At 43.3% G+C, this 12,772-nt stretch overlaps 1 protein-coding gene across 1 annotated transcript in view; it reads left to right on the top strand.

The window, feature by feature from the left end:
- Positions 1–1,107: 1,107 nt before the first annotated feature.
- The window catches only part of CHCHD3 (coiled-coil-helix-coiled-coil-helix domain containing 3), a 148,541-nt gene continuing 136,876 nt past the window's right edge, over positions 1,108–12,772 (top strand). Inside the window, exons 1-2 of the mRNA XM_018566239.1 lie at positions 1,108–1,296; positions 6,046–6,175. Coding sequence (XP_018421741.1) covers positions 1,216–1,296; positions 6,046–6,175 — 211 coding nt within the window. The 5' untranslated portion in view covers positions 1,108–1,215. The remainder of the gene's footprint in view (positions 1,297–6,045; positions 6,176–12,772) is intronic.

A 12,772-nucleotide genomic window follows, 5' to 3' on the forward strand; every position in this document is an offset into this window, starting at 1 on the left:
ACTGGAAGTGACGTCACCAGTCGGAGATCTCGATAAGTTGGAGTTTTCCACAGAACACCGACACCAGCATCTTCTCCCTGGCTTCAGCCATCTTGATTGGCCAGGCTGGGGTGATGCAACTTCCATGCTTGTCCACAGGGGTTCATTTATCGTGGCACTGAGGTGTGCCGAGAATGTAGACTGAGCTCTGCACGTGCACAATGGAGTTCATTCATCCCAGCTCTGGGTAGATGCATGAGCAGCTCTGGGTAGATTCCATGCATCTTGAGAGGAGGAAGACAAGAAGTCTGTATGGCAGAAGAGACATATAGGTGAATTTCCTAAGACTGGGCATGGCAACCAATCAGCTTCTAGCTTTCATTTGGAAAGCTTAAAGGAGAACTATGAAGTGAGTGATTTCCTCTCATCCTCATAGTTGGAGCCGATGTGTGAAAATAAAACTGCCACACATTGGCTCTATAGATCGGGAAGTGAGCGAACACATACCGTCGCTCGCTCACTACCCGATTATCTACCTGCAGAGAGCAGTGACTGTCGGCCACCGCTCCCCTCTCAATCCTTCAGTGCTGACTGGAGGAACGGACGGGGAGGGCACTCTAGAAAGGTAGAGCCCGCTGTCAATCAGCCAGCTGGGTGGATCTCGACAGTATCCATCCCGGCTACAGCGCTCTCAGTATTGCCCGCTATATGCTGAGCTTTGGGTCACGGGAGGAGGTTAGTATATGTCCTCCTGTGACCCTTAAGAGAACTATGGGATAAAAAGGTTACCCCATAGTTCTCTTCTAACTGAACATGCTGAAGATAGAAGCTGATTGGTTATAACCACAGCTGCTCCACATCCTGTCTCTTCCAATAATTCCTCACATAACATGTCTCTCTGCAATAGAAATTCTTGCAGCTCGCAACTTTTGCAATTGAGGGCTAAGTTCTGCTTCAGATTTCTGTACTCATTAGTACATGTGATAGCAGCTTGAGGCTGCATTGAGCATATCTGTCACAGTACAGCGTGACACTTCAGCGTGTTCCTCCAAACTTTCCGCCTCTGTGTTGTCCCGGCAACCACCCACCAATTACCGAGCAGTATCATCCTTTCCAGGCGTGGCCTCTCTGTACCCTGCCAATGAGCGTGCTCGTAGTTGCTGAGCTGCTGCTGTGTGCGGCCTGTGTACTGGGTGACCCAGCTGCTGTCCTTAGGATACAAGCCGCTTGTGTGACATGGGTGGCAGCGGGAGCACCAGGAGAGTCTCGTTCGAGGCTGATGAGAACGATAACATCACTGTGGTGAAGGGGATCCGGGTGAGTGCAGCCAGGGGAGTGTACGAAGGACACGGTGCGCTCACTCACACACATGGGTTGTATGTCATTCGTGCTGGAGTGTCCGAGGCCTTGTGTACCCTGTAGGTCGGGTCACTGTGCCCGAGCAATGTGTGACAGTGCTGACATAAGCCAACGTACAGCGTATAGGTTCCCTCTGTATTAGTAACAATGCATTATTCGGGTGGAATGTTTACTGCTCCATGTGGAGGGCGAAGCTGCTGTCATGTGATGAAGTACATATACTTTTGGTGTCATAGTCATAACCTAGTACTTCATAGAGGTATAGACGTATATGACCTTTCTCAAGGTTATAGTGAGGTGACCTCCTTGGCCAATTCTTACTTACCTGAGGACACCAATTGGTTCACTTTTCATGTCCTCAAGTTACTAAGAACAAGGTCATTTTTAAATGAACCCTTCCCCCTGGACTGCAAGGGCTAACTACTTGTTTTGGTCTAGGGCTGAAAATAACTAGTGATGGGCTCGGGCGTGTTCGCAGCGCAACATGGCGAGTCCACCAGAAAGCTGACAGCGCGCAGCGCCAATCACAGGTACTGGGACATGTTCCCGGTCTGCAGCTGCAGAGATCGGGAAATGTCTCAGTACCTGTGATGCGCGCTGTCAGCTTCCTGGCGGGCTCGGCACGTGGAGCTGCGAACACGCCTGAGCCCATCACTAAAAATAACAATGTTATACTCTCCTGATCCTCAAAGCGGGCTCTCTGGTGCCTGTCGCAATGGAATTTCCCTTGGCGTCCTCATATCCTATACACCGTGTATAGAACGTGACAACTCACAGGATCACTGCAGCGGAAGGGGGGGGCGAGACTCTCCAGGGATCAGTCTACGAACCGCTTGGTTCGGAGGATCAGATTAGTATAACTTTATTTTCAGCCCCAGACCAAAACGAGCACTTAACCCTTGGAGTGCACTGGTAGCCCCATTGCAAGGGTTAATACAATTACACTGCGTTCTTAATAAATCAGGCGGTAGACAGCTTAAAAAATTCCTGCTGAATCAGCTCAAATGTGAGCAGTGGGCGGCCCTGTCTGCACCACCTTGCTCTACAAATGTTGGTTTAGGTCATATTCACACCATAGTGTTGTGCTAAACACGCGGTGCTACAATGCTGTGCGTTGCAGTGGGAAAAGTAATACATACACTACTTTTTCTCACCACCATGCAGTGAACAGTACGGTGGTGCATTTGGGTGGCATTTAAATGAATAGCAGCACACCTAGTGTGCTGTGTGATCCCATGCGTTTATTTGAGTACTGTGGGGTGGATAAGGCCCTTCAGGTGGACGTTAAGTCCCATAAAAAAAAACAAAGTCTGGAATTTTTATGACGGTAGGTCTCTTCTGTCATAATTGCTTCCTCCTTCCTGTAAGCGTTTGCGTGCACTGAGCCGCTCATGTTTGGGCAAGTATCTCCTGCGCACATTATCCCGGCCTGCCCAATCAAGAGACCGAAGACTCATAACCCAGAAGAACTGGTAGAAGATGGAGGCATTTGTGAGGGAAGGGAGTGCAGCCCTGGAGGGGATCACCTGCAAGGTGAGTCTACCATAATGGTTAGTATGCTGTGCATACCAGCACATTATGGCAGACGTCTCCTGGGGGCCCTAAATGCTTATTTTGTGTTGGCGGTTTACTAACGCTTTCATAATCAGCTGAGTCGGGAAGAACATTTCCTGCTTAACAGTGACTGCATCCTGTAAAGTGCAAGCTCCCCTTACTACCTCCAGGCTTGCTCCTGTCACATATTGCAGATTAACATTAAAAAAGAAAACAAACTTGTATTGAAAAGAAGTTGGTAAATAAACTATCCTTTCTTCTGGCTACCGTACTGCTGGGGGTGCCGCTTTGCTGCTTCTGGGGAGATCCTGGAGATGGAAATTTGGTGAGAAGATGCTGAAATCCTGTACAGGATCCTGTAATAAGTTGGGAATCGGGCTGCAACGAATGATTAGTTTTTCAATTAATCGATTCATTGGATAGAAAAAAATGAAATAAATACCATTTGTTAATGTTAAAGCTTACTTCAGAATAAAACTGCATGCACAATTTTTTGCAATCGCACGGCACAGGAACACAAGGCATTGCGGTACCGTGCGCTCCAGTGTGGGCACACTGTGGGTGGGAAGCGCGTTTGGGGTGCCACTGAAATGAATAGCACCGCAATGCACCTCCAGCAGCAGAATTTGTCAGGCCCAACCCGAAAATGAGTTTTTCCCCACCTTTTTATATATATATTTTTAAAATAATTACATTGTAAGCACATGGCGCTTGAATAGCTTCAGCCAAGGAGTGACAGCTGCCAGTGGCAAGATTCTGCAGACGACAGCTGAATGTACATACAGCAGGTAATGGGCGCGTGCAGCAGCCAGTCTTCTATTGGCCATTTCAAACTGCAATAGCAGGCTATTGCACCAGCCCACTGCTTGCTGTGGCGTCCTAGCGTGGAGGAGAGAGCTGAGGATCCAACCAACAAACCGATAATGAGAATAGCTGACAACTATTCTCATTATCGATTAGTTGGTTGCAGCCTAGTTTGGAATGCTCTCCATTACCCGGGATCTCGCTGAAAGGAGAACCACCCTTGCTTAGGCACCGCAGGCAGAGGCTGGGGATAAGCAGCGTTGGACTGCGTTGGGCATCATTGTCCAATGCAGTCCAAACACAAAAACAAGGAAATGTGCCTTATGAGCTGTGGCTTCAGTTCACACCAATGCACTACGTTGGAGTATGCATAAAAAAAAAGAACGTTCCATTTTTTGTGCAGCGTGGTTCTACATGCTGTAATGCATTGCAACTCATTTCAGCAGATAGAATTACATATCATTTTGAAAAAGGAAAAATAAAAGCAAGTACTGCAATGCATTTTAACAATATATTGCAGCGCGTCAGTCAGAGGCAGCAATGCCTTAGTTAGTGCATGATCGTGCACTGTAGATATAATGCTATGATGCCACATAACAAGAGTTAATAAGCTACATAACAGGAATTGCTATTTTTAGGATGAATTCAAGACTAAGGTACATTTTTTTAGGGTACTGCTTAGACACAGTAGCATTTCTAGATGTTCCCTATAACATAGCAAATCTTCACTTTCTGAGTTGAGGTCCACGTTATATACCTGGAAATATTATTTTAAAGGGTTTTGGGGTTGAATGGGTGCCAGAAGATTACGGGGAAAGTAAATTGGTAAGATCAGCTTAAAGAGAAACTTCACTTCGACTGTACATCTGCACTGGGAAATGGCCCATTTGGTACCATTTAATTTGGCACCCCTGGCACTAATACAGTAGTGAGCAACATTGACTGAGGTGCATTACAGTAATGCCTGAAATAAAGCGTGAGAAGGTAGGTGATGCTACCTGTAAGGTTTACGGCTAATCACTCTTGCACCCATGCTGTGCTGTACGATGTTATAAACACAAGGGTCATGTCCTTCCCGGCCACATTGGCAACCCATGCTATTTTATCTACAGGGATGGGGAATAAGAAGTATCACTGCTTATTGCTATCCCCTTAGACAAAAGAAGTATTTAACCCTTGTAGTATGTGTGGGGACTGCAAGGGCAATCTGTCCTGCTGGCCATAGTTGGACCTAATAAATGGACTTCTGTTTCCAATAGCAGCCAGGAGTTTGTTTACCTTTCTACAGCCGACTGTCGGCTTTCTGTTGCAAGTGATTTCAGGTGACTATAAAGCAGACTGATCTCTTCCACGGGTCCCAAGGATCCACTGGTCCTGACTGACCTCCCCTCCTGATCTTCCTCCGCCATGCATTCCCTGCAAAAAACAATCAAACCCTTCAAAAAAAAAAAATGTCAACCCCACGTACATGCACATACGGATATAAATGCATAGGTCGGGTGTGAAAAAGATTGGGCCACATGAACAAAACCTGTGTAATGGCGATTTTTCGCCATTACACAGGTTTATGAAGGTTTCATATGTTTAGTGTCTTTTTACTCAACGAAACCTCATGTTTTTTATTTTGTTTTATACAAACACAATACCTAAAGAAATAGATATAGTGTTCATGTGCACTAAAGGAATTTTAATGCATTGAGCTGAATTTATCAAAACTGGAGCACACCGAATCTATAGCATAGTAGCCAATCAACTTTTATCTTTTTCAAATCTTAATTGAACAAAATGAAGATAGAAGCTGATTGGTTGCCATGGTCAACAGCTCCAGATTTTGTCTGCTCCGGGTTTGATAAATTCCCCTCATTGTTTATTGAAAATTTCGGTTTGGTAAACATTTGCGCTAATATCAGGTGACAATTACAACTGGCACCATTCTATTCTACAGGGTCTCTGCTTTCAGAAAATATATCATTGGAGTTTTGAGTAATCTTCAGGCTTACAATTTGCATTTTGAAGTGTGCAAAGAAAAAAAAAGTCTCTGGCAGCGAAAAGGTTAATGCAGAATATGTTGGCATGCTGCAAAACACATGGTACCACTTAGGGCCCATTTATCCCTTACCGTTGACATGCCTAATAAATGCTTATTTATAAAAAAGTGCTACACAATTACAGGTAGGAAAAAATGTTCTCATTAGCCCGGTGTTCATTCCAGTGACAGGTTGCCTGTCACTCTGAAAAATTGCTCTTTTCTATCATTTACAAGGGTGATGGTTTAGCTGCATGTATAAATATCAAATCAAGTCCTTTAACCATTCCTTTTGTTATCTTTTTTTTTTTTTTTTTTATTAGTTGTCTGATAATGTTATTAACCGGATGAGAGAGCCGATATCTCCTGTTGCTAGGCCGCAACCCCCAGCGCCACCCACACCTCCACTGACAAAATTCCCAGTTGAACCGCCAGTCACTGCTGGTTATGCAGGTAAGAGGTTTCTTTTTCTTTTTTGTTAAACTCAGCCCTGCCTGTTCAGCTGCTCCTGTTGCATCCTCTCTAATGTAAAATAAATTAATAAAAGCAGGGTCTCCATAGCAGGTGTGTGTGTACTGTAGATATCCCCCTAATAGAGATATCAGGTCCCTGATGTACAGTAAACTCCCAGTTATCCGGTACCCATGAAGATCAGTAGATGCTATATAACTGTACTTTCTGGTTGCTTGAGAGTTAATAGTAACTCTCAACCAACCCTCCCTGGCGGCGCAGTGGGCTGGAGAAATAGCTAGACAGCTATTGTCTATTTTAAGTTGCAGTAGCCAATAGCAGGCTGGCTGTTGCATCCGCCCACTGGACAGAGGAGCGGACCTGCGAGAGAAAGTTCTGCCTCAGGTCCGCTCCTCTGCTTAGTGGGTGGGTGGGTGCAATAGCCAGCTTGCTATTGGCTATTGTTCCCCACTGTTTACATTCTGCTGCCGACCGTGGAATCAAGCCGGCAACAACATTTTTTAGTGTCCCCATGTCTCTTAAGCAACTGAAAAAAAATAGCTTGAGAGTGCCGGTTGCTTGAATGCCAGATAATGGGGAGTTTACTGTATATGTAATTGTATCAGCTAATAAAACCTGAAATATCAGTTGTGGATTGACTAAACCTTTAAAGAGGACTTAGGCAACAGACCATGTAATTTGAATTTTCAGGTGGTACAATATGATCATCAAATTATAAAAAGCTTACACTTTTTCTTTATACATTTTTACAAATGAGCAATAACATACATCAATAAAAATAATAAAATAGCTCATAGAATAAGCTAAACATCATACCTGAGAGTAATCACATTACCTGAGGATATCTATACATTTACATACAATATGTATATTGTGAATGCTAAGTGTTGCCTTCCCGTCAGTCAGTACATCTTCAGTCTGTGCCAAATGTCTGACACCATGGATAGAGGGGTTCCTATTTGTAGTCACGCATAAGATTGGGAAAGGATACCACTTATTGAATCCAACGTGTATCACAGACAACAACACCCGCTTCCTCAGGAAGTGCAGTAAATATATCTAAATATATTTTTAACCGCAATTAATATATGAAAATGTAATATCATCGAACCGTTATACAAAACAGTTATACAAAACGGCTTAATAATACAGTATTGGTTGTATAATACAATATTTTTTCCTATGCTCCCCAGCTCCATTCAGGAGCCATAATGTCGTATTATATCACAATAGTTTCCTCATGAAAAAAATAGATTAAGAACATTAGTTTTTGTCATTATTTGTGCAGACAGATATTCTCAGGACGAAGGACCCTGCAAATTGTTTTATAAAAAGACACCTAAAATGGAAAGTTTGTACTGTTTGTGTGCACTAAATAACATTTGTGTAATTTTTATTATTTTTTTTGGGACAGAAAATGTAGATTTAATAAACATTTGCACACTGTTTCCATTTTCTCTGTTTTTACATTGCCCCTATTTTTTGACCACCAGACATCCCACGTGTTAAGTCGGTAAATCTGGAACTTGTATACAGCAAATATGTTGGTGAATGTCATAGCCTAATTAAATGGCTGTTTTTGCTTTTTTGCCAGGTTACTTTTTGATATATAGTGGCTTTCCTTTCATAGACAAAATATGAACTAGTGAAAATTGGTTGTTTGATTTTAATTTGTTTAAAAAATGTAAGCATAAATATATTCAAGAGCCAACATGTAGACTGGCATGGATTTATTGCTCATTTCTTTGTTCATGAAAATCCAATAATGTGTATTTCAAGAACGTGTAGTTTGAAGTCTTATGATTTATATTGATGTCCACCATGAAACGATGTCTCCTATGTTATTCACTCTCGTAATGACTGAATGAACATAAATTGCATGCAGGACAGTTTTAGTGTTTGTCTGTCTAATGTACGGCAGCCATTGTACTTTTGTTGTGTGTTATTTGTGCATTTCCTGATTTGGTAAGCAATATCTAGTGTTCAAGGAGAATATTGAGTAATTTTAGTAAGTATGTATACTGCTATTATGAGGGTGTGCTGGAATTTTGTCCGCTGAAACATATCGGCTGAAAATGGCACTTTTCGGCATTAAAGTGCCATCTTTCAGCCGAAATTGTGGTGCATCCCTTTTTTCTCTCCTCCGCGCTGGGCACTGCTCTGTGTCTCCTCTGTCAGAGCGCAGCATCCAGCAGGGAGGAGAGAAACTGTCAGAGCAGGTCGAGAGGTGCAGGGGGGGGAGAGCGATGTGAGCAGCTTGCATCTCTCCTAATCTGTCAGGAGGCTGAGCAGGGCGGGGGGAGAGTGGCGGTGTGGGGGCGGAGACAGCTGTCACAGGAGGCCGGGCCAGGGTGCAGGGGAGGAGTCAGCCATCAGAGGAGATTGAGCTCTCCTTCCTGCACCGCTCGCTCGGCCTCCTATGACAGCGAGTCAGGATGGAGAGCGGTTACAAGCACTCAGCGATCGGTGATCACTGATTGTTTATAAATAATTGAGAACATAGTATGTTTACTGTGTCCCCAATTATGAACGAATGGTAAGTGCTCTACATTACTTCCCGTTCATTCATGATTGTGTACATGGTAAACATACTCTATCCTCATGTTTATGAATGAACGGGAACACTCAATATAGAGGCTTTCTGTTCATTTATAACAGGGGCTGCACAAAAAGGAATTGAGGACTCTGGGTCCTCAATCTCGTTTTCTATTTTAAAAGGGAAATATCTGTGGTCTGTTTAGACCTCTAATATTTCCCCATAGCCTCCAACAGTAAAAAAAATAATATTTAATACTAGGAATGCACCGATACCGAGTATTTGGGTGAGTACTCGTACTCGCCCAAATGCTCCGATACCTAGCACGAGTACTTCCTGTATCAGGAAGCTGGGCTGCGCATCATTACACGCTGCCTGGTTTCCTGATTGGCCAGGAAACGGCTCCATGCTCTCTCGTCACTTGTGATGAGAGAGCATGGAGCCGACTTCCCGGCCAATCAGGAAGCCGGGTAGGTGGCAAGGACGCGCTGCACGGCTTCACGATTGGTTAGGAAGCTAGCAAATCCGGAAGCCGGGCGCTGTGTAATAACGCAGCGCCCGGCATTCTGATTGGCCGGGAAGCCGGCGTCATGCTCCCTCGTCATCTCATGAATCATAATATTAAGAAAGTGACCTTAAAGCATTAGTTTGTAGTGCTTTAGAAAAAATGTGACCTGTCCCTTTTAAGAAAAAGTATCGGTAATTGGTATCTGCGAGTACTTGATCAAAAGTATCAGCGCTCGTACTCGGTCTTAAAAAAGTGGTATTGGTGCATCCCTATTTAATACATAAAATATTTTTTAAAAGGTTTGAAAAAAAAAAATTTGTTTTCAGCCTGATTTTTTTTTTTTTTAGTTTCGGTTTTGAAAATTTCATTTTGGTGCACATCTAGTTATTATTAAAAACCTAATTGTGAAATATATATTACACTCGTCTCTGCAGGCTCTGAAGTAAAGCCGTATTCCCTGCTATGCCACAAAGGTTGTTGCCTAAGACGCCAGCAATAACGCCACCCTGGTTGCTTTGGAACCCGGCGCATTGTAATGTTTGTTGCTGCTGCTCGCTTGCTTTAGTATTTAATTTAACACTACTAGTGGGTGGCAGATGCCGCTAATCATACCTAATTTCATCTTGTCTGCACCTTGCACAGTTTTCCTGTGCTCCACTCCCATCCCCAGGGTTCAATAAATAATCTCATACTGCTGGGGTGTGGGGCAGGGTGCATGTCCTTTGCAGATGGCAGCTACCAGGTACAGAGGCTTAAAACTTTTTACATACTGGTTTCATGTATGGACCTCTGCCAGGGCTTCTGGGTCTGGGGTTTGGTTTTAAAGTTACATACAGTAAGTGAGTTTAATATACCGTATATACTCGAGTATAAGCCGTCCCGAATATAAGCCGAGGTACCTAATTAACAATGAAATTGTTGCAGCATAGGGTGCGCTATAGGAAAGCTTACCTAAGTCCCCTTACCTATGCTGCAACAATCCATTTGTCACCCGCTTCAAGAATCCATTAGTACTTGGATTTATTTATTGATTGCAGGTTTACTATTTTATAAGTAAATCTGTGCTTTGCCCACATGTTATTGGTGTCGTCAGTATGGTACGTGTTTCTGGAGTATGTGTGAACAGAGGCGGCTCTAGACGTTGTGAGGCTTTAGGCGAAACTCAAACGTGAGGCCCCCACTTACACCCATAATGAAAAAATGCAAACGATAATAAAAAATGAACTATCAATTGCATATTTTAAGACCAGCCTTTAATACCAACAGCCAGGAATTCACAGCTCCTAGAGCTAGAATTTTATTTTTGTCTCGTATCTAATTCTACAAATAACTATAGACAAAACCCTAACCCTAAGGAAGTAACGCACAAAGTACAGCGGTCAGTAGTAAGAAACATACAGAGTGCAGAGGTCAGTAGTAAGTAACTTTGTACTCTGTTGCGTCAGAGCCTCCTGACCGCTGCACTGACCTGCAAGCACTATTTTAACCGGCATAATTTCAAGTGCACGTCCGTGCAGGTGCGTGTTTCCTGGCTCGGACTCAGACAGGATCCATCCTGTCAGTGTACGAGTACACTCACCCGCACGGTTTTTTTCCCGGGAGCTGCCCAATACGGCCGTGCACACAGCACTGAGCTGTACGTGCCGGCCGATTCCTGTGTGAATGGGGCCTTAGAATTTAAGTATGCTGTGCATTCTTGCACCTTATGGCAATAGCCCACCCACTCTAGAAACTGTGCAGTTCAACTTTAAAATGTACTCTTCTACGTAATTTCTTTAGACAACCATACAATCTAAACCAGTACTTCCCCTATTAGAATTATTGGAGCTCCACCTACAAGCCAATTTTCAAGGCACTGTTCTCCTCATTCCCTTTTCTGTTGCTTATGATGAGCATATGAAATGTAATGTAATTATGACAACCTCTTTATAGTAATCTTTACTTTGTTGTGTCACAGCCGTATTGGAGATCTAGAATAAGGAATATTTCTGCATCTTGTGTTTGGTTGCTATGTATTTTACAACACAGCTGCCCATGTGTATGGATTTTGGAGAGTCCCAAATTTCTTAGCCAAGAAATAAAGTTTGATTGGAGCGATTGATGAAAAGGTATTTTAAACTCTATGCAAATGCTGTAGATTTTACTGAAGAAGGCTCTCACTTTTTAGCAGGGATAAGAGTCTAAAGAGTTGAAGGGCCTGTGAGCTCCTAACAAAGATTGTTTGCCAAGCTACTCATTGTTGAAGAGAAGTATTTCCTTAATGTTTGTCTCTGCAGCTGCTGGGTCCTTTACAAACTCTCACATCAGGACTAGATTTGAATGCTTTCCGTTGCATTTTATTCCCCATATGTTCTTCGAGCTATACAGAAGGCAACCACTCAAATAAAAAATCTGAGAGGCATCTGTACTTTACTCACTGAATGTGTAATTATTTTGATCTCCTTCTGTACTGCTTTACTGACAGCAGTTATGAAAATGTGACCTTTGCATTTTTGGCTGTTTGTGACTTATTGACATACTTTCATATGGTTTCCTTATTTTTTTTGTTTCTTTAAATCTTACAATAGGGCTCATTCAAACAGGCGTCAAAAGCACAGCATACAGATGCGTACAAAACTATACGATGCATACATCTGTTTGCTGCATTTTTATGCTGTATTTTTTATGCCCTTTAATATGAAAGTATGTCACAACTGTCAAAAATGCAAAGGTCACTTTTAGGCCCCATTCACACTGAGCGGCGGTATCGCTCTGTGTACTAAGTCCAATGCATGTCAATGGAGCTGTTCCCATTTACATCTCCATCTCCATGTCGCCTGTAGCTTGTCACTGTCGCTTGTGCAGGGGCCTTTTTCCGCGCAGGTGTTGCGCGTTTATACTCTGCCCAATACGAACATTTGCGTGATATCGCGCTGTACAGCGCCCAATATCGTGCAAATGACAATCGCAATATTGCAAGTGTGAATGGGGCCTTACGTTGGGACTGGGCATAAAAAAACAGTATACAGACTTGTGCAGGGTATAGTTTTATACGCTGCATTATAGATGTCTATGGGCCCAATTCACACAACCGTGGCTGGCAGCATAAAGTTTTGCTGTGTGCAGCAGCATAAAAACATATAACCATTGCATTTTTGGCTGCAATTTCTGCATTATTTCTGCTTGTATGCATGTAACTGTAAAATGTGTACAGCGTACATAGACCCTATTGCTGTTGCGTTTCAGAGCTGACATTTAATCATCAACAATGTGCAGCCAGTGGCGCTGGTGCTCCTGATTACCATGATTGATGTGATGAATCTTTCATGAAGCGGTTGGGCATGCTCAGAATAACCTTGGCTGATTTTGAATGACTTAAAGCTAAAGTCATTCTGCCTTGAACAGCGGCGGCGGCCATAGGTTCAGTTTCCGCTGTACGTCACAGGTCTGTAAACATTAGCATGCAGAGACAACTTTTCACGCATGATCTTACTGCCAGCATAAATCACTATGCCCCTCTGAATAAGCCCTGGGAGAAATTAATTTGACCCAACCC

The sequence above is a fragment of the Nanorana parkeri genome, unplaced genomic scaffold (assembly GCF_000935625.1).
Source record: "Nanorana parkeri isolate BGI_ZX_2015 unplaced genomic scaffold, ASM93562v1 scaffold27, whole genome shotgun sequence".
Taxonomy (NCBI): domain Eukaryota; kingdom Metazoa; phylum Chordata; class Amphibia; order Anura; family Dicroglossidae; genus Nanorana; species Nanorana parkeri.